Here is a 23455-nt window from a genome sequence, read left to right on the forward strand (position 1 = left end):
CCTGCATTCAGGGAATGTAGGGAAACCTTTTTCTTACAGCACACTGACGTGTACTCCACTTGACGAAGATGATGCATCTGCCAGACACCCACAACTGTTGTGTCCAAAGGAGTCAGAACTACTCAGAGGCAGGCAGGGGGGATTTCAGATTCAGCCAAGCCCAGAATTACGTAAACTCCCCTGGGGTGGGATCGCCTTGTGCCGTGGCAGGGCTGACTGGAGGCAGGACTGCCTGGAACAGAACAGTGAAGGAGACTGTGAAACCCCAAAGCCTTCAGTAGGGAGAGAGAGAGAGAGAAAGGAAGAGAGAGAACTGAACACACATCTAAAGAACTTTCTGACAGAGCACAGCTAGGGCAGTCAATCAGTAGAAAAGGTATTTTCTCTTGCCCGTTTTCTTACTTTCCTCTTTCAACCAACCACCCTTCAGAGATAGAGGAGAGAGGAGGACACATAGAGATGATAAAATCCACACAAATCATAAAGTTACAGATTCTTCCAGACTGGAGAGACATTTAGCTTTTTGCTGAAGGTCCTTTGGGGTAAGAGAAGGAGAGTTGGCGTACCGAAAGGGTTGAGAGCATCTGACCCATGCAAAATGAGTTGCTCAAAGGCCCAATGCAGATGTTTTTATCTCAATATCAAATCATTTCTGGGTTACAATTACTGGGTAATTACCTTACTGTGATTGTTTTCATTTAAAATTGTCAAAAAGAACAAAAAATTGTTTCTTAGCAAGAGCAATTTCTCAAGCAATAATTTTATTAGGACTGGGGAGAGGAAAACTGAAAACTATCTGTTATAGGCAGAGAGGTTTGGAACTCTCTTATTGGTCTATTAACTAATTCACCAGGCAGGCCAAAACTCCATTCCAGCAAAACAGGCTGAAATTTCAGGCGGTCTTTTCAAACAGCTCTTACACTAAAAGTCCATTATCATAATCTTTTTACATTTCACAGTATTATTCCAACCTCATAGTGTGTAAATATATATACAACACAAGCAATCCCATTTTTGACTGCACTGGGCCTTTAATTAATCTTCAATGAATAAACCAAATAAAAGTGTAATTATAACCCATTTGGCAATAAGAAGGTGAATACCTTTCTTCAGTAAGGAAGACATGGAGTTCACTCACTGCATCCGTTTATGCAGTATTGCAGGACACCTTGATCTTGATGGGAAGGTTGACCTACCTACAACAATTTGCAACGTTTTTAACATCTTTAAACAACATTCACTAGCTAGCCTCATCTGATGATTACTTCAAGAATGAGCTTTGCACATAATTCACATTCAGATCACCTTGAACAGGCTGCTAGTAACCTGTTGTGCCCCAGGTCTTACTTAGTGTGTCTGACAGTGGAAAAGATTAGGCATCAGAGAAAAGGAGAGAGAGAGAGAGAGAGAGAGAGAGAGAAAAGGAGAGAAAAGGAGGGAAAAGGAGAGAGAGAGAAAAGGAGAGAAAATTAGAGAAAAAGAGAGAAAAGGAGAGAGAGAGAGAGAGAGAGCGAGAGAGAGCGAGCGCGAGAGAGAGAGAGAGCGAGAGAGAGAAACCAGTTATTTCACATGGCTCATTTAAAAATGGAATAATCCAATACATTTTTTTTTAAAACACTGTGAAAGGGATGGAAACATTGCCACGTCAAGTCGCCATAAGTCTGGGAGGACCACGTTCAGAACAAAAACACATTATACCAAAGGAATAAAATGTTTTAATTGTGCACCAATTAAAGGTTACTACACCAACAATGGGGAAAGTTCAATCAAGTTGTGGCTGTTTACATACAATACATCACTAAATATGACTTTATTCCTGGGATCCTGTCCTTTTTTATGCTGTTTTATACTGTTGTTTTTCTTTCATGATTATATTAAGCCAATAGACAGAAATATACAAGGTTGATCAGGGACAAACCAAGACAAAAACAAAACAGATAACAGGTAAGTCCTGCACAGGACTGCAGTAGCATATTTCCCCCCAGTAATGGGGAATAGGGTGTTTAGGACTCACTCATGATCCTGGGAGCGCTCGGGTAGAGTGCCCACCAGATTTAAATGGGCCCTTTTTGCATACAGAATTATGTCGCCCGGGGATTTCAGGGAAAATTAGGAATCTGCAACCTCTGAGTGAACTCTGTTACCTCTTTGTAATGTTGATATTAAATTACCGTCATACTACTCAAAAGCATGCCATGCCTTACTGTTATCAACAAAAACTATGCACATTGTGTCTTTCTATTTGCACAACAGATGGACAGAAGAGACAAGGACTTAATGTGAATCAAACCTCCAGGCGGATTGAGATCACAAACGAGATACAATAGTATATTGTCTCTCAAACTTTTAAGAAATGTCACATGATCAGACATTTTCCAGTGACAAACAGTTAATTCAACATGCAAAGCATACATGTATCTTGCTACTGAACATCTCTTGCAGATTTAAGCCAATTCATTCTCAGATAACTTCAACAGCGAGTCGCTACAGTCGCTACTTGTTGCTTTGACTAGCGGTACATCTAGGCCATGTGTCACTGATGAATAGCATCCAAAGGAAAAGCTCAAGTTCAATGTCAGCCCAGCTAACGTGTTTGGAGGAGGAAAACCCATAGTTTAGCCCTAAGGAGGAAAATCCATAGAATCTTATCTGGGGGCAGTTGGGAGAGGCAGAGATAAGTGAGCCACAGGAAGTGCATGGATGCTGGGCACAGAACAGCGGAGAGAGAACATGGCAAATGCAGTGAGAGAGAGAAATGCTCCATTTGGTCGTCTTCTTACTGTTTTGAATAACATTGAAATGTGAGTGTGGTTGTAGGCAGTTACACACATGTGGATGAATATGCAAGTGTGTGTGCGTGTGTGTATGAAAGTCTAACTCCAGACATTGGCCCATTTTGCAATGTGTATGGGTGAGTGAAACCCCATTATCAGGCTGAGGCAGAACCTTCACTCTCCGGACCCGTGAACCATAATGAGCTCCTTACCAGCTCCCAACCTGTCTGCCCAAATAAATCACTCTCCCCCTCACACACAGGCAAGCATGCAGGTGCACACCAGTGGCGGTCGGTGCCATTTAAGATTAGGGAGGACACTTTTTTTAGGAGCATGACCTTATTTTTATTTCCCCATTTCGTTTCGTTTGCTTCTGTTTAAGAAACGTTTTTCAACAGAATCAGCAGAATCACTGATTACCCGCACACAGTTCACTTTCATAGCAGCCACATACAAACAGCCTGATCACTTTGCTCGTTGTTGTCACGATCGTTAACAAGGACGGACCAAGGCGCAGAGTGATTTGACTTCCACATCTTTATTCAAAGTGAAACTACCAAAAAACAAATAACCAGACACAAAACAATATCCCACAAAGCAGGCGGGAACAGGGCCACCTTAAGTATGATCCCCAATTAGAGACAACGAACCTTCAGCTGCCTCTAATTGGGAACCATACTAAGAGCACCAACATAGAAATGAAAAGACTAGAACACCCCCTAGTCACGCCCTGACATACAACACCATAGAGAACCCAGAGGGCTCTCTATGGTCAGAGCGTGACAGTACCCCCCCAAAGGTCCGGACTCCGGCCGCAAAACCTGAAACCAGATGGGGAGGGTTGGGGGGGTGACTAGTGTCGGTGGCTGAACGCCGTGCCTGGACTGGGCATCGACGCAGAGGAAGTCTCCGGCCTTGGAGAGGTACTGGATGCCGTGCCTGGACTGGGCACCGGCGCAGAGGAGGACTCCGGCCATGGAGCTGGGTTGGCCGCCGTACCTGGACTGGGCACCGGCGCAGAGAAAGGCTCCTGCCATGGAGTGGGACTGGACACCGTGCCTGGACTGGGCACCGGGGCAGAGGAAGGCTCTGGCCTTGGAGCGGGACTGGACACCGTGCCTGGACTGGGCACCGGCGCAGAGGAAGGCTCTGGCCTTGGAGCGGGACTGGACACCGTGCCTGGACTGGGCATCGGCGCAGAGGAAGGCTCCTGCCCTGGAACGGAACTGGACACCGTGCCTGGACTAGGCACCGGCGCAGAGGAAGGCTCCAGCCATGGCACCGGTGCAGGAAGCTCCGGGCCGTGGACCATCACTGGATGCTCCGGGCCGTTGACTGTCACTGGAAGCTCCGGACCATTGACCGTCAGTGGAAGCTCTGGACTGTGAACCGTCGCTGGAAGCTCTGGACTGTGAACCGTCGCTGGAAGCTCTGGACTGTGAACCGTCGCTGGAAGCTCTGGACTGTGAACCGTCGCTAGAAGCTCTGGACTGTGAACCGTCGCTGGAAGCTCTGGACTGTGAACCGTCGCTGGAAGCTCTGGACTGTGAACCGTCGCTGGAAGCTCTGGACTGTGAACTGTCGCTGGAAGCTCTGGACTGTGAACTGTCGCTGGAGGTTCCGGGCTGTAGACCGTCGCTGGAGACCCCGGACTGTACACACGCACTGGTGGACGAGTGCGGGGAGCCGGCACAGAATGTACCGGGCTGGGAAGGCGCACTGGAGGCCTGGTGCGTGGAGCCGGCACTGGTGGCACCGGACTGATGACACACTCTTCAGGGTGAGTGCGGGGAGCAGGCACAGGACGTACCGGGCTGGGAAGGCGCACCCGGAGGCCTGGTGCGTGGAGCCGGTACAGGTTTCACCGGACTGATGACACACTTCAGGGCGGGTGCGGGGAGCTGTATTGAAGTCAATGTACCCAGAGGAGGACGGAAGCTAGCTGTCCTCTGGCTACACCATAGTTCTACCCCAGAGAGTGCTGTTGAGGCTACTGTAGACCTTAATTGCAAAGCAGTGTGTTTTAATCAATTATTTGTTGACATGAATTTCACAGGAGGTTGGTGGCACCTTGATTGGGAAGGATGGGCTCGTGGTAATGGCTGGGGTGGAATAAGTGAAATGGTATCAAATACATCAAACGTGTTTGATACCATTCCATTAGCTCGGTTCCAGCCATTATTATGAGCCGTCCTCCCCTCAGCAGCCTCCACTGGTGAATATATTTAGTATAGTTTTATTTAAAAAGCATAATTTTTTTAATGTTTACTATTTAGATTTATTTTTTATTCACTGAAGAGGATGGTCCTCCCCTTCCTCCTCTGAGGAGCCTCCATTGGTGCACACGTACACACATACACTAACACACACTCTCCTGAAGGAGCTCACTAGCACACTCACATGTACGCACACACACACACACACACAAACACAGACACACATGTCTTTAGGCCTGTTCAAGACTGTAAATCTTCAGCAAAAAATATATTTATTACTTTCAAGTTCATGAAATTGGATAGTAAAGTAGCTGTTACGATGGTATTGATCAGTGTGAATGCTTTGATTTAGTTCCACTGGTTTCAAAGAAGAACGACTGCAGCATGTTTCAGGATAATTTGTATCAGGTGTTCAGGATATGGAATGTTTGGCGACTGCACAGCAGTTGCTATCTGGTAATACAACAAGTTAAATGTTCAGATGCTCAGATGCTTGAAGTGCCTGTAGAAATGCATAAAGTGCTTCCCTTCCACTTAATAAGAGGAAACAGGAATAAATATGAAACCCAAAACAGCTAAAAAAAATCACATTTGATTGACACTAGCTTAACATCAATTCCCCTTGCAAAGACAAAACTATTTTGTTTTTTTTTCCACAAGAAAGAATCTCGAACTTGAGTTGTTTTATTTTTCCAAATCCATTTATTTCATTACGCCCAGAGCCATGATCCCTGTAGTCCATGACTGGATGTCAGCACTCCAAATGTCTTTAGTATTTCAAGGAACAATGCCAATAACCACAAGAGACTGAAGAGGATGAGGGAAAGAGTGGACATATTTGATGCTAGAGAGGTGTGCAGTCAAGCTCAAACCAACTCCATGGATTTGTGTGAATGCACATCTCCTTTCTGAGAACAATTACCGAAATGTCAACTGAACGGCCACCCAACATTAAAAACAGACTGGCTATCTAACAGAAGCTAATGCCACCATGACGCATGTGGACGGCAAGCTGTCTATTCCAAAATGTATGATTTCTCTGATGTGTGTTCTAGAACTAATAAGGCCAGAGCATTCTTATTCTATACCGATAAAGCAGCGACCGGTCAAACGAAATGACTACACTTTCAGAATGTACTTTTCGATCTCTATTGAAATGAATGGCTGTCAAATTTAAATGAGCTTCCAGAAGCTGATGAAAGGGGAGAGTGGGGTAAGTTGAGCCAAATGGGTAGTATGAGCTACCCATGTTTCTAAGAAACCATTCACAAAATGTATAATTTGGTTCAAATGCCGCATGAAGTGCTTTGAAAGGTTGGTAATGGCTCGCATCAACGCCGTTATCCCAGAAACGTTAGACCCACTCCAATTTGCATACCGCCCAAACAGATCCACAGATGATGCAATCTCTATTGCACTCCACACTGCCCTTTCCCACCTGGACAAAAGGAACAATTATGTGAGAATGCTATTCATTGACTACAGCTCAGCGGTCAACACCATATTACCTTCATAGCTCATCACTAAGATAAGGATCCTGGGACTAAACACCTCCTTCTGCAACTGGATCATGGACTTCCTGACGGGCCGCCCCCAGGTGGTGAGGGTAGGTAGCAACACATCTGCCACGATGATCCTCGACACTGGAGCTCCCCAGGGGTGCGTGCTCAGTCTCCTCCTGTACTCCCTGTTCACCCACGACAGCATGGCCAGGCATGACTCCAACACCATCATTAAGTTTGCAGACGACACAACAGTGGTAGGCCTGATCACCGACAACGACGAGACAGCCTATAGGGAGGAAGTCAGAGACCTGGTCTGGTGGTGCCAGAATAACAACCTATCCCTCAACGTAACCAAGACTAAGGAGATTATTGTGGACTACAGGAAAAGGAGGACCGAGCACGCCCCCATTCTCATCGACAGGGCTGTAGTGGAGCAGGTTGAGAGCTTCAAGTTCCTTGGTATCCACATCAACAACAAACTAGAATGGTCCTGTGTGGCTCAGTTGGTAGAGCATGGTGTTTGCAACGCCAGGGTTGTGGGTTCGATTCCCACGGGGGACCAGTACGGGAAAAAAAATGTATGAAATGCATGCAGTCACTACTGTAAGTCGCTCTGGATAAGAGTGTCTGCTAAATGACTAAAATGTAAATGTCCAAACACACCAGGACAGATGTGAAGAGGGCACGACAAAGCCTATTCCCCCTCAGGAAACTAAAAAGATTTGGCATGGATTGTCAGATCCTCAAAAGGTTCCACAGCTGCAACATTGAGAGCATCCTGACTGGTTGCATCACTGCCTGGTACAGAAATTGCTCAGCCTCTGACCGCAAGGCACTACAGAGGGTAGTGCGTATGGCCCAGTACATCACTGGGGCTGAGCTGCCTGCCATCCAGGACCTCTACACCAGGCGGTGTCAGAGGAAGGCCCTAAAAATTGTCAAAGACCCCAGCCACCCCAGTCATAGACTGTTCTCTCTACTACCGCATGGCAAGTGGTACCGGAGTGCCAAGTCCAAGCCATAAGACTCCTGAACAGGCAATCAAATGGCCACCCGGACTATTTGCATTGTGTGCCCCCCCCAACCCCTCTTTTTACGCTGCTGCTACTCTCTGTTTATCATGTACTTTTTTACTTAATTTTAATTTACTTTAACTTTTTACTTTTACTTTACACCACTGGTTGTCACCCCTTCAAATGAGTGGATTTGGCTATTTCAGCCACATCAATTTCCGACTGCTGTATAAAATTGACACACAGCCATCCAATCTCAATAGACAAACATTGGCAGTTGAATGGCCTTACTCTCTTTGACTTTCAATGTGGCACCATCATAGGATGCCACCTTTCCAACAATCAGTTCATCAAATTTCTGCCCTGCTAGAGTTTCCCCGGTCTACTGTAAGCACTGTTATTGTGAAGTGGAAACGTCTAGGAGCAACAACAGCTCAGCTGTGAAGTGGTAGGCCACACAAGCTCACAGAATGGGACTGCCGAGTGCTGAAGCTCGCAGCGTGGAAAAAAATGGTCTGTCCTCGGGTGCAACACTCACTACCGAGTTCCAAACTGCCTCTGGACGCAAAGTCAGCACAATAATTGTTTGTCAGGAGCTTCATGAAATGGGTTTCCGTGGCCGAGCAGCTGCACACAAACGTAAGATCACCATGTGCAATGCCAAGCGTCGGCTGGAATGGTGTAAAGCTTTCCGCCATTGGACCCTGGAGCAGTGGAAACGCGTTCTCTGGAGTGATGAATCACGGTTCCTCATCTGGCCGAATCTGGGTTTGGCGGATGCCAGAAGAATACTACCTGCCCCAATGCATAGTGCCAACTGTAAAGTTTGGTAGAGGAGGAATAATGGTCTGGGGCTGTTTAGTTCCAGTGAAGGGAAATCCTAACGCTATGGCATACAATGAGATTCTAGACGATTCTGTGCTTCCAACTTTGTGGCAACAGTTTGGGGAAGGCCCTTTCCTGTTTCAGTATGACAATGCCCCTGTGCACAAAGCAAGGTCCGTACAGAAATGGTTTGTCGAGATCGGTGTGGAAGAACTTGACTGGCCTGCACAGAGCCCTGACCTCAACCCCATTGAACACCTTTGGGATGAATTGGAACGCTGACTGCGAGCCAGGCCTAATCGCCCAATATCAGTATCACCTCACTTATGCTCTTGTGGCTGAATGGAATGAGATGTTCGACGAGCAGGTCATGTAGTGTATGTTTTCAAAACTGTCATTTTTATATTAATTCTGATTATTTCCTGGGATTCTCAACATCCTGAAACAATTCCCTTGACAGAGTGATGCTGAATGTAAAACATGTCAAAACTCTCCCCTACAGTGAAAGACTGTGGGAACATCAAAGGCCTTAATAAAACCTGGAGGAGGATTTTTAGTGTGACTCCAGGATGAGGCCTAGCTATACTTCTCACACACTTGGCATTGGCTGCTAACCCGATGATAATGTCAGTCTGGTTGAGTCAAAGCAAAGAGCTTTCCAGAATGTTTGCAATCTGAGAGAGAAGATGTCTGCTTTATAACTTATCTATGGAAGACCGAGCTGGGTCAAAACGTGTTGCACCATGCATCCACTGACATGTTAAAACAGTTACTGGTCTGCTGCACTTTTTCAAACCGTGAGAGTACATGTCCTTGTACTGTACATACTATGGTTGGTTACCTACAGTATTTGTTAATGACATAAAATGCTTTACAATTCAATCAATCAACCAAAAGAGGGAGCAACAGTCACAAGAAAAACTGTAGAAGAGAGGAACCATACACCCTGCTGACTAAGTGAGTGTTTCTGTATCGCTCTATCCCTTACCTCCACATGTCTTCCCGTCATATGTAGCACAGACCCAGTCATGGCATTCACAGCGTGGTCCATAGTAGTTCCCTGGCTCTGCGACCTGGCATATGCAAGCTCCACAGTCACACTCTCCCCTACCACTGCAGATAAGGCCTTCAGGGGTCTTGCACCGCCGCTGGGATGACTCAGCAGACAGCGTACATACCTGCCTGGGAAAACAAGAGGATTAGCTTTTTAAATTTCTATAGCCTATAGATCACATATTTGATGTATATATTAAGTATATTATTATCAACACAATCTCCAAAGAAAAATACATAACTGGCCATAACTGCAGCAACAAAGAGATGGCATGGCTGGCCCTTTTAATTATGGCGTATGAGGCAGTCTGTGGAGCTGTCCATTGATTGTGGAATGTGTTGCCGTTAAGGTTAAGGTTTAGGTTTGGGATAGGGTTAGAAACATAAAATATAAAAGTACAAAATGATTGCCTACAACTGGGATTGAACCTGGGAGACCATCCTTAATCCCATCCCCAATGCCCTATAGTGGGTGAGTTAAGCTGATAAATCGTTCACTTTTTAATAAAAGCACCAAATTTTGAAAAGATGGAGATTTATGTACCATGAAAATGTTTAAATATGAAGCCACCCCAGATTTGACCCCTGGCGTCCGTGGCAACCATCTTTCAAAATGGCTGCTGTCGTTAGCACTATTTATCTGGACTTTTTCAAGACAAACGCACCAAATTTGCTTTGAGGTGGATTCATTTACCCTGAATAGATTTAGATATGGAGCCACCACAGATTTGGCCACTGGAGACCTTGGTAGTCACCTTACAAAATGGCCATAGAGGGTAATGCAATTTTACATTTCACAAGGCCTACTTTGAGACAAACACCACATTTGGCACAGAGGTAGATTTAGGTACCCTAAACATTTGTAGATATAGAGCCACCACAGATTTGGCCCCTGAGTGCCATGAATGCCATCTTACTAAATGTCCCCAGGCTGTACAACTATTTTTCAAACATTAAATCTACAAAACATCATGGCATATAGTGTACTTCTTTGACTTTTAAAAGTCATAGCCTATACTTCTTGCCTTGAATCGTCTGAATGCCAAAAAGGCTTAAAGTCCCAGTGCAGTCAAAAACTTGATTTCCCTATGTTATATATATACACAGTAACAGTCAAAGGTATGGACACATCTACACATTCAAGGATTTTGTCTTTATTTGTCTTTATTTTTACTATTTTCTACATTATAGAATAATATTGAAGACATCAATACTATGAAATAACACATACGGAATCATGTAGCAATCAAAAATGTTGTGCATTTTATATTTGAGATTTGTTAGCCACCCTTTGCTTTGATGACAGCTTTTCACACTCTTTTTATTCTCCCAACCAGCTTCACCTGGAATGCTTTTCCAAAAGTATTAAAGGAGTTCCCACATATGCTGAGCTCTTGGTGGGACAAACTTCCAGAAGAACAACCATCTCTGCAGCATTCCACCGATCAGGCCTTTATGGCAGAGTGGCCAGACGGAAGCAACTCCTAAGTAAAAGGCACATGACAACCCTCTTGGGGTTTGCCAAAAGGCACCTAAATGACTCTAACCATGAGAAACAACATTCTCTGGTCTGATGAAAATAAGATTGAAGTCTTTGGCCTGAATGCCAAGCATCACATCTGGAGAAAACCTGGCACTATCCCTACAGTGAAGCATGGTGGTGGCAGCAGCATTATGCTCTGGGAATGTTTTTCTGCGACAGGGACTGGCAGACTAGTCAGGATCGAGGCAAAGATGAGCGGAGTGAAGTACAGAGGGATCCTTAATGAAAACCTGCTCCAGAGTGCTCAGGACCTCAGAGTGGGGCGAAGGTTCACTTTCCAACAGGACAACACAGCCAAGAGAATGCAGGAGTGGCTTTGGGACAAGTGTCTGAATGTCCTTGAGTGGCCCAGCCAGAGACAGACTTGAACCTGATCGAACATCTCTGAAGAGACCTGAAAATAGCTGTGCAGCAACGCTCCCCATCCAACCTGACAGAGCTTGAGAGGATCTGCAGAGAAGAATGGGAAAAACTCCATAAATACAGGTGTGCCAAGCTAGTAGCGTCATACCTAAGGAGACTCGAGGCCGTAATTGCTGCCAAACTTTCTTCAACAAAGTACTGAGTAAAGGGTTTGAAAACTTATGTAAATTCGTTTTTTTTTTTTGTAATACATTTGCAAACATTTCTAAAAAACAGTTTTTGCTTTGTCATTATGGGGTATTGTGTGTAGATTGATGAGGGGGGAAAACGGTTTAATCAACTGTAAAATAAGGCTGTAACCTAACAAAATGTGAAAAATGTAAAATGGTCTGAATACTTTCCTAAGGCACTGTATGCACTGGGGTTGGGACAACTCAGCAAATAGAAAATAAGGGAGGAGGAGAGGTGGACTTCTCTACATACAGTGTGTCTACAATACATTTTTTGTGTATATGTATTAGGGCTGTCTGTCAATTAGATTTCTCATCTTGGCCTTTATTCATATGTGTTATAGGCACAGTGCCTTCAGAAAGTATTCATACCTCTTGACTTATTCCACATTTTGTTGCGTTACAGCCTGAATTCAAAATTGATCTTTTCACAAACACAGACACACTATACCCCATAATGACAACGGAAAAACGTGTTTTTAGACATTGTTGCTAATTTAATGAAAATGAAATACAAAAAGATCTAATTTACATAAGTATTCACACCCCTGAGTCAATACTTTGTAGAAGCAAGTTTTGCAGTGATTACCGCTGTGAGTCTTTCTGGGTAAGTCTCTAAGAACTTTCCACACCTGGATTGAGTAACTTTATTATTTTAAAAAATCTTCAAGCTCTGTCAAACGTGTTGTTGATCATTCCAACCATTTTCAGGTCTTGCTTTAGATTTTCAACTAGATTTAAATGAAAACTGTAACTCGGCCACCAAGAATCACTGTCTTCTTGGTAAGCAACTCCAGAGTAGATTTGGCCGAGTGTCTTAGATTCTTATCCTGCAGAAAGGTGAATTCATCTCCCAGTGTCTGGTGGAAAGCAGACTGAAACAGATTTTCCTCTAGGATTTTGCCTGTGCTTAGCTCAATTTTTTTTTTATTAACTCCCCAGTCCTTAACGATTACAAGCATACCCATAACACGATGCAGCCACCACTTTGCTTGAAAATATGGAAACTGGTACTTGTATTAGATTTGCCCCAAACCTACAACTTTGTATTCAGGACAAAAAGTTAATTGCTTTGCCAATTGTTTTGCAGTATTACTTTAGTGCCTTGTTGAAAACCGGATGCATGTTTTAGAATATTCCAAAGCATCTTTCCACAGCTATGTACCCATAACTTGATGAAGCCACCGCTTTGGTTGAAAATATGGAGAGTGGTACTCAGTAATGTGTTGTATTAGATTTGCCCCAAACATTGCAAACAGGATGCATGTTTGGGAATAATTTGTATTCTGTACAGGCTTCCTTATTTTCACTGTCAATTAGGTTAGTATTGTGTAGTCAGTGTTGTTGATCCATCCTCAGTTTTCACCTACCATTAAATTCAGTAACTGTTTTAGTCACCATTGGCCTCATGGTGAAAACCCTGAGCGGTTTCCTTCCTCTCCGGCAACTGAGTTAGGAAGCACGCCTGTATCTTTGCAGTGAAAGTGCAATTAATAACTTCACCAGGCTCAAAGGGATATGTCTGCTTAAAAGAAAAAAATGACCCATCTACTAATAGGTTCCCTTCCTTCTTTGCGAGGCATTGGAAAACCTCCCTGGTCTTTCTGGTTGAATCTGTGTTTGAAATTCACTGCTCTACTGAGGGACCTTACAGATAATTGTATATGTGGGGTACAGAGATGAGGTAGTCATAATAAAATTATGTTAAACACTTATTTCACACAGAGTGAGTCCATGCAACGTATTGTGTCTTGTTAAGTTCATTTTTACTCCTGATCTTATTTAGGCTTCCCATAACAAAGAGGTTCAACACTTATTGACTCAAAACAGTTCAGCTTTTCATTTTTAATTAAACATATAGAAAAACATTCCACTTTGACATTATGGGGTGTTGTGTGCAGGCCAGTGCCAAAAAATTCAGCATGTAACACAACGAAATCCGTAAAAAGCCAAGGGGTGTGAATTTTTTCTGAAGGCACTCTACATTCTATATCTATGCTATACCTTTCCTCATCCCTTCTTTTAGCTTTTTCCATTTTCTTTTTAGGAATAGTAATGTGTTTCCTTTTGTAAACAGTGCTGGTCTCTGGTAAACAATCCCCATCTCAAGAGTCAAGAATCCCTCTGTTCTCTCTTCCCTCACTTTCTTCCCTCATTTTATTTCCTGTGAAAAAGTAATTTGTCTATAGGTGCAAGGTGACTGTGTGAAGTTTTACAACTTTAATTGTAACCGTACTCACTTTCCCTTTCTTTCCGACTGTTTCTCTCACTCTCTAAGTTCCTATCCTCTCCTCCTCTCTCTCCATGCCGCTTCCCCTCTCTTGTTTTTCCTCTCTTTCCCCCTCTCTCTCCCACCTTCTCCCTCTCTCTCTGGCTGTAAATCTTTCGTGGCTCCTGAAAGTTCAGCTCTGCAAATGCTGTAGGACTATCTCACAAATGAATGGATTCTCTCATTGTAATGTAATTTCTATTACTATTCACGTCCTATTTTAAGCATAATGTGAACTAACCAATACCTATGAACTAACCAATACCTAGTGTACTCTAAAGGCGGGAATACCTCCTATGGCTGGTGAGCTACTGTATGACAACAGCTAACCAGTGCAGTATAAGAAAATGGTAATTTGACAATAGCCATAATGTTTCTCTGTGTTATGTAATTCAACTGATAATGGCCAAGGTTAAAGCTGGGGTAGAAACCTACAGTCTACAGACACAGGTATGTCAATGTTCAATGTTCAGGAAAGAGAGACAGAGTCCCGAGTCATTTCAAATAGGTTAAAGGGAAAGGAAAATGAGGATACCTACTCAGTTGTACAACTGAATGCAGTCAACTAAAATGTGTCTTACACATTTAACCCAGGTTGGAATGGAGAATGAGAACAAAGAAAATAACATACTGTACAGATACAGTATAGGATATCAATTTGATCACTCTTTTGTTGCTGAGAATATTCCTGCAAAGCAGGAAATGCAAACTTGTAGTGTATTTGAGTTTTTCAAAGGATTCTAACGTTAGCAATTTCCACTTTGAAATTTCAGACTTGATTTTCCCTTACAAAAAATGAATCAATCCCTACAAAAATGTCCATTAATTATAATCCACATAATAATTCACATCTCCTGTTGCTGCAGAATTATTTTCCTGCTGTAGCAAACTGGCTGTACAGTCAATCCACTTGGACTGCAACTCCAGACGTGCGATCTTTCAAAGCTTTTGTTTTGCTGTCCCACTCACTCAGAGATTTCTCAGTGAGATATGTTTCTTTTGGTCTAGGTTTTGGACATTCTTTTCTGTTCCTGCCCTCACATGCTAAGGCCTTTCCTGTTCAGGAACAGCAGAAACTTTCCAAAGAGTGAGTAAAAGCCAAATATCAAATATTCCTGCCACTCCCAATTTGATAAAGGAACAGCTTATTACACTCTTTATGGACTAATGCATGCATACCTTATCTAAAAGAAATGGTGGCACATAAACAAACACAAACCAACAAGCATAGAAAAAACTCAACCCTGCATTTGAGCTATAGGCTACAACAACATACTGTTATTAATCCTTGACTTCACAGTAGCTGTCACATTTACAGTAATGGTACAAAAAGCCTCTATATTTCCCAATTAACATGTGCTGTGGATTTTGGGGCCTACCACCCAAACACATAACACAACAACAAACACCCTACACAGCCTCAACATTGGCCACATTCACACGCGCTCGCGCATACACACAGCCCCCTGGTGCACCTATTTTGAGTAAATACCCCCTTCTCTCCTCAGCTGAGTCAAGTTTAAAGACTATGCTCTGCAATGTCATGTGGCAATACTTACTGCAGGCTCCCCTTTAAGGCCCAGGCAAAGGAAGATGTGGTTTCCCACATTCACATCAGACAACTATTTCACTGTCTATTTTTGTTTAGTTTTGTGTAGTATCATAAGAAATAAAGATGCATGATACAACACAACACAAAACAAGCACTCATGACAGAAGAAAAAAAAAACAGAGAACATTTTCAAAGGAATGGTTTCATATCCTGCAAATGCAGCTTGATCTCTGAATGTGGAAAAAAATGTCATCAACGTTCTGTACAGATACAGTTCATATGGCATAGACATTCTTTTCCACTATTGATGTAACATTTGTACAATAACTTTTCAATCACATAATGTCCTTTGAAAACACCTACCCAGTGCAGAGGTAGCAACTTTCTTATGTGTCAATAAACTAAAAAACTTGTACTCCATAATAGAGAATCTGACAGTACAAACTTAACCAACCACATTTACGTACACTACTGTAACGGCACCTTTTACTTTACTTCTAAATGTTCACCCAGTCAGCAGATCTCACCTCTCTCTGCCCTCTCTCTCTCTCTTTGAAACCCCCAAACTAACTGAAAAAGAAAGCCATGGTGAAACTCCAAAACTCACCCCAGCGATTGTAACAAACTTTGCTCGACAGCCGTGAGCAGAATAAGAAGCAAGGGAACTAACATACAGTTCACCAAAGCCTCCGCACGCATGTTTAAATCCCACAGAAACCTGGAGTGAAGTCGCCTACAAGAATTTACCCCCTTTTTTCCCCAAACAGAGGGAGAGCTAGAGGGAGCGAGGAAGAGAAGGAGTAAGGAAGAGAAGGAGAGAGAGAGGGAGAGAGAGAGAGAGAGCAACGGGCTGGACAGAACTGGTCAACCCTTCAGAGGCCAATAGCTCTCTCTCTCTCCATACAAGTGCCTTTGATTAGTTGTGACTCTCTCAGGCTGAGTCCTGGGCAGGAGTTGGAGAGGGGGAACCTGCCAAAAAAAGAAAAGAAAAGTTCAGTCACAGTTATGTAATTAGAAACAGTCTTTCATACATATGATTTATCGTTGTTTTTTTCTCTTTCTCTCCTGAGTCCTGAGTTTCTTGATCAAAGACAAGTATTGAATCAAAAGTACCCTAATAGGTACTATACCTGACCATGGTCAAACTAATGGACAAAGTTTGCAAAGCAGTATTAATTGAAAATTAAAATATTTTATTAGCATTTTTCAATTCTGTATAAAAAATGTTAATAATTATAGGCCTATTTAGATTTTTTTATTTTGTGATTATTGGAAGACCAACACCTGACAAATGACTGATTCCCACAATCCTGCAATTAATAAATTGTGAGGCACATTTATTTTTACTGTTGCAATACATTTACCTAAATAATTGTTATATACTGAATTTCCATGTCATGATTGCATTGACTGTTGGGTTTTTAAGGATTATGGACTTGTCTAAACCAACAATCAACACTGATCTAAGCCACGCATGCATTGCCAACCAACTGATGCTGCATGCTATTGCCAGGAAAATCCTATTGTAAACCTTTCTTTAAACGTTAAACAATTTTGGTGGTATATTTTCACTATTTAGGATTTCCATTTGAGGCCTGTGGTCTGCCAGTGCCTGTTTCAGCTTGCCCCAGTAGCCTACCGGCTGATGCAGGGGGGATGAATTCGCGCAAACACCACCGTCGCTGCAGCCATCTGCTGCTGATGTGATGAGAGGCATCGAGCTGCAGGGTCGCAGCATAGCCTCTCACTAAAACTAGTTTCTGGCTAAATAACTTTTGTAATTTCATTGTTTTTTACCCAGCACGCAACCAGTACTATTTGTATTTATTATGGATCCCCATTAGCTCTTCCTACTCATTCACAGATTTCACAACACACTGTGTGCCCTCAGGCCCCTATTCCACCACTACAATATATCTACAGTACAAAATCCATGTTTACGTGTGTGTATGCACGTGTCTGTGCCTATGTTTGTGTTGCTTCACAGTCCCTGCTGTTCCATAATGTGTCTTTTTATCAGTTTTTTACATATAATTTTACTGCTTGCATCAGTTACTTAATGTGGAATAGAGTTCCATGTAGTCATGGCTCTATGTAGTACTAAGCACCTCACATAGTATGTTCTGGACTGTGAAGAGACCTCTTGTGGCATGTCTTGTGGGGTATACATGGGTGTCCGAGCTGTGTGCCAGTAGTTCAAACAGACAGCTCGTGCATTCAACATGTCAATACCTCTCATAAATACAAGTAGGAATGAAGTCAATCTCTACTCCACTTTGAGCCAGGAGAGATTTACATGCATATTATTAATATTAGCTTTCTGTGTACATCCAAGGGCCAGCCATGCTGCCCTGTTCTGAGCCAATTACAATTTTTATGGAACCTGACCCCACGACTAAACAGTAGTCCAGGTGCATCAAAACTAGGGCCTGTAGGGCCTGCCTTGTTGATAGTGTTGTTAAGAAGGTAGAGCAGTGCTTTATTATGGACAGACTGGACAAGCACTGTTCGAGACTTTCCTATCAGCGGGACCTGAAGACTGTATAAGTTTCTCAGTGTCGTGGCTGAACAAGGACATGTATAATATATAGTACAACTAACAGGTTTTTCTATGCATTGTCAAGATCGAACAGCAGCTTTGGGTAAGGTTAAGGGTGGAGGAGTGTATCTCTTTGTTAACAACAGCTGGTGCTCAATCTCTAATGTTAAGGAAGTGTCAAAGTTTTGCTTGCCTGAGTTAGAATACCTTATGATAAGCTGCAGATCCCACTATTTTCCAAGAGAGTTTTCATCTATATTTTCGTAGCTATTTACCGCCACAAACCGATGCTGGCACTAAGACCGCACTTAACGAGCTGTATAGGGCCATAAGCAAACAAGAAAATGCATATCCAGAGGTGGCACACCTAGTGGCTGGTGATTTTAATGCAGGGAAACTGAAATCCATTTTACCAGATTTTTACCAGCAGGTCACCTGTGCAACTACAGTGAGGGAAAAAAGTATTTTGATCCCCTGCTGATTTTGTATGTTTGCCCACTGACAAAGAAATGATCAGTCTATAATTTTAATGGTAGGTTTATTTGAACAGTGAGAGACAGAATAACAACAAAAAAATCCAGATAAACGCATGTCAAAAATGTTAAATTCATTTGCATTTTAATGAGGGAAATAAGTATTTGACCCCCTCTCAATCAGAAAGATTTCTGGCTCCCAGGTGTCTTTTATACAGATAACGAGCTGAGATTAGGAGCACACTCTTAAAGGGAGTGCTCCTAATCTCCACTTGTTACCTGTATAAAAGACACCTGTCCACAGAAGCCTTCAATCAATCAGATTCCAAACTCTCCACCATGGCCAAGACCAAAGAGCTCTCCAAGGATGTCAGGGACAACATTGTAGACCTACACAAGGCTGGAATGGGCTACAAGACCATCGCCAAGCAGCTTGGTGAGAAGGTGACAACAGTTGGTGCGATTATTTGCAAATGGAAGAAACACAAAAGAACTGTCAATCTCCCTCGGCCTGGGGCTCCATGCAAGATCTCACCTCGTGGAGTTGCAATGATCATGAGAACGGTGAGGAATCAGCCCAGAACTACACGGGAGGATCTTGTCAATGATCTCAAGGCAGCTGGGACCATAGTCACCAAGAAAACAATTGGTAACACACTACACCGTGAAGGACTGAAATCCTGCAGTGCCCGCAAGGTCCCCCTACTCAAGAAAGCACATATACATGCCCGTCTGAAGTTTGCCAATGAACATCTGAATGATTCAGAGGACAACTGGGTGAAAGTGTTGTGGTCAGCTGAGACCAAAATGGAGGTCTTTGGCATCAACTCAACTCGCCGTGTTTGGAGGAGGAGGAATGCTGCCTATGACCCCAAGAAAACCATCCCCACCGTCAAACATGGAGGTGGAAACATTATGCTTTGGGGGTGTTTTTCTGCTAAGGGAACAGGACAACTTCACCGCATCAAAGGAACGATGGACAGGGCCATGTACCGTCAAATCCTGGGTGAGAACCTCCTTCCCTCAGCCAGGGCATTGAAAATGGGTCGTGGATGGGTATTCCAGCATGACAATGACCCAAAACACACGGCCAAGGCAACAAAGGAGTGGCTCAAGAAGAAGCACATTAAGGTCCTGGAGTGGCCTAGCCAGTCTCCAGACCTTAATCCCATAGAAAATCTGTGGAGGGAGCTGAAGGTTCGAGTTGCCAAACGTCAGCCTCGAAACCTTAATGACTTGGAGAAGATCTGCAAAGAGGAGTGGGACAAAATCCCACCTGAGATGTGTGCAAACCTGGTGGCCAACTACAAGAAACGTCTGACCTCTGTGATTGCCAACAAGGGTTTTGCCACCAAGTACTAAGTCATGTTTTGCAGAGGGGTCAAATACTTACTTCCCTCATTAAAATGCAAATCATTTTATAACATTTTTTACATGCGTTTTTCTGGATTTTTTTGTTGTTATGCTGTCTCTCACTGTTCGAATAACCCTACCATTAAAATTATAGACTGATCACTTCTTTGTCAGTGGGCAAACGTACAAAATCAGCAGGGGATCAAATACTTTTTTCCCTCACTGTACCCATGCTAGTGTCTATTCAATGCTGGTCTGACCAATTGGAATCCATGCTTTAAGATTGTTTGATCACGCCAACTGGGATATGTTCTGGGTAGCATCTAAGAATAACATTGACGAATACATGACTGAGTTCATCAGGAAGCATATGGGAGATATTGTATCCACTGTAGCTTTTTAAACCTACCGTAAACAGAAACCGTGGGTAGATGGCAGCATTTGCGCAAAACTGAAAGCGCGAACCACTGCATTTAACTATGACAAGGTGACTGGAAATATGGCCAAATACAAATAGCGTAGTAATTCCCTCCATAACGCAATAAAACAATGCAAAACGTCAGTACAGAGACAAAGTGGAGTCGCCATTCAACGGATTAGACACGAGACGTACAGTACCAGTCAAAAGTTTGGACACATCTACTCATTCAAGGGAGTTTCTTTATTTGTATTATTTTCTCATTGTAGAATAATAGTGAAGACATCAAAACTATGAAATGACACATATGGAATCATGTAGTAACCAAAAAAGTGCTAAACAAATCAAAATATATTTTAGATTTTAGATTCTTCAACGTAGCCACTTTTTGCCTTTGTGAGAGCTTTGCACACTCTTGGCATTCTCTCAACCAGCTTCACCTGGCATGCTTTTCCAGTAGTCTTAGATGAGTTCCCAGATATGCTGAGCACTTGTTGGCTGCTTTTCCTTTACTCGGTGGTCCAACTCATCCCAAACCATGTCAATTGGGTCGAGGTTGGGTGATTGTGGAGGCTAGGTCATCTGAAGCAGCACTCCATCACTCTCCTTCTTGTTCAAATAGCACTTACACAGCCTGGAGTTGTGTTGGGTCATTGTCCTGTTGAAAAACAAATGATAGTCCAACTAAGCCCAAACCAGATAGAATGGCAAATCGCTGCAGAATGCTGTGGTAGCCATGCTGGTTAAGTGTGCCTTGAATTCTAAATAAATCACAGACAGTGTCACCAGCAAAGCACCCCCACACCATTACACCTCCTCCACCATGCTTCATGGTGGGAACCACACATGCGAAGATCATCTATTCACCTACTCTGCGTCTCACAAAGACACGCCGGTTGGAACCAAAAGTGTCTAATTTGGACTCATCAGACCAAAGGACAGATTTCCACAAGTCTATTGCTCTTGTTTCTTGGCCCAAGCAATTCTCTTCTTCTTATTGGTGTCCTTTAGGAGTGGTTTCTTTGCAGCAATTCGACCATGAAGGCCTGATTCACACAGTCTTCTCTGAACAATTGATGTTGAGATGTGTCTGTTTCTTGAACTCTGTCAAGCATTTATTTGGTCTGCAATTTCTGAGTCTGGTAACTTTAATGAACTCATCCTCTGCAGCAGAGGTAACTCTGGGTCTCCCTTTCCTGTGGCGCTTGATGGTTTATGCATTGCACTTGAAGAAACTTTCAAAGTTCTTGACATTTTCCGGATTGACTGACCTTCATGTCTTAAAATAATGATTGACTGACGTTTCTCTTTGCTTATTTGAGCTGTTCTTGCCAAAATATGGACTTGGTCTTGTCACGTCCTGGCCAGTATAAGGTTAATTGTTTTGTAGTTTGGTCAGGACGTGGCAGAGGTTATTTGTTTTATGTGGTTCAGGGTGGTGTGTTTTGTTAAAAGGGTGTTTGATTTAGTAATTCCGGGTTTTGGTTTATGTTTAGGTATTTCTATGTGGAGTCTAGTGAGTGTATGTCTATGTTTGGTTAATTGGGGTTGGGACTCTCAGTTGAAGGCAGGTGTTGTCTATCTGCCTTTGATTGAGAGTCCCATATAGTAGGGTGTGTTTGTGTTTGGTATTTGTGGGTGATTGTTCTGTGTTGAGCCTTAGGCTTTGCCAGACTGTTTGTTGTTGTTGTTGTTGTTGTTGTTGTTGTTGTTGTTGTTGCTGTTGTTGTTGTTGTTGTTGTTGTTGTTGTTGTTGTTGTTGTTGTTGTTCGTTCGTTAGTTAGTTCTTGTGTTTTGTTATTTTGGTCTTCATTTAGAAAATAAATAATCATCACGATGAGCATACACATACCTGCTGCGTTTTGGTCCTCCTTCACCGACGACAACCGTGACAGGTCTTTTACAGAATTAGACTATTTTCTGTATACCAACCCTACCTTGTCACAGCACATGTGATTGGCTCAAATGCATTAAGAAGGAAAGAAATTAACCTTTAACAAGGCACACCTGTTAATTGAAATGTGGTCGAGGTGACTACCTCATGAAGCTGGTTGAGAGAATGCCAAGAGTGTGCAAAGCTGTCATCAAGGCAAAGGCTGGCTACTTTGAAGAATCTCAAATATAAAATGTTTTGATTTTTTGGTTACAACATGATTCCATGTGTTTTATTTCATAGTTTTGATGTCTTCACTATTATTGTACAATGTAGAAAATAGTAAAAATAAATATAAATCCTGGAATGAGTAGGTGTTTCCAAAGTTTTGTCTGGTACTGTATGTGGCAGGGTCTATAGAAAATCATGGACTACAAACAGAAAACCAGCCACGTTGCGGACATCAACGTCTTGCTTCCAGACAAGCTAAACACCTTCTTCTCCCGCTTTGACGATAACACAGTGCCAACGACGTGGCCCGCTACCAAGGACTGTGGGCTCTCCTTCTCTGTGGCCGACGTGAGTAAGACGGCTTCCACCCAGTTACGCAACCCTGCATCCTATGTGCTGCTGCCCTATATACATAGACATGGAATCATTGACCACTTTAATAATGGAACACTAGTCACTTTAATAATGTTTAAATAATGTTTACATACAACACTAAAACAAACTCTTGGCATTGCCCGTGTATTCCTTTATGGCATTCCTGCGAGTTTAAGTATGTCGCCAAGTTTCACTTATTCCAGAAATACCATGAAATGTTCAAAAGCCGGGAAGACCACAGATATTTTCATAGATTAGGGGTCTGTTGCAGACTGCAATGAAGATCTATCAGGACATAGCAGTGACACACATTCAATCCAAAAGGAGAGATGCTGAAAAGCATGGTAGCATACAGTACCTGTATCACCAGAAGAAGCTCCCAGCCATAATTCCACGGGATCTTCGGTGTCAGTGCATGAGAATGCATTTCCCAAACTTCTAATGCCCAACGAGATGTTCTATGCATTCTGCAAGCAGTGCAGTGAGTGTGGTTTAAACTATCGCTACCAAGTGTACAAAGATCGGCTACACAACTTCAATGAACCCTAGCAAACCGAAATTGGTTCAGAAAAAAATCCCAGAACATTCTTCTGCTCACAGCAAATGTTCTCATAAGCCAAAAACTGTCCAGTAGTGCTAATGATTATAGAATGTTTGTATAAAACATTCACCTGATGTTGGAAGATCGTTCCTAGAATACATTTAATCTGTTCTTTAAAGGTTCCCAGAATGTTTCATTAGGTTGTGGGAACAATATGCTTCACAAAATATATATCCCAAAACACAAACAACTCCAGTTGTGAGGATGATTCTACAATGTTTCTTTTAGGGTACAAAAAAAATGTTCACC

At 42.9% G+C, this 23455-nt stretch overlaps 1 protein-coding gene across 1 annotated transcript in view; it reads right to left on the reverse strand.

Annotated features, from left to right (window-relative positions):
* Nucleotides 1–16209, reverse strand: part of itgbl1 (integrin, beta-like 1) — a 150388-nt gene extending 134179 nt beyond the window's left edge. Inside the window, exons 1-2 of the mRNA XM_029703650.1 lie at nucleotides 15951–16209; nucleotides 9322–9515 (exon numbers count right to left, since the gene is read on the reverse strand). Coding sequence (XP_029559510.1) covers nucleotides 9322–9515; nucleotides 15951–16042 — 286 coding nt within the window. The 5' untranslated portion in view covers nucleotides 16043–16209. The remainder of the gene's footprint in view (nucleotides 1–9321; nucleotides 9516–15950) is intronic.
* Nucleotides 16210–23455: the final 7246 nt, after the last annotated feature.

This window comes from Salmo trutta, chromosome 20 (assembly GCF_901001165.1).
Source record: "Salmo trutta chromosome 20, fSalTru1.1, whole genome shotgun sequence".
NCBI classification, from domain to species: Eukaryota; Metazoa; Chordata; class Actinopteri; order Salmoniformes; family Salmonidae; genus Salmo; species Salmo trutta.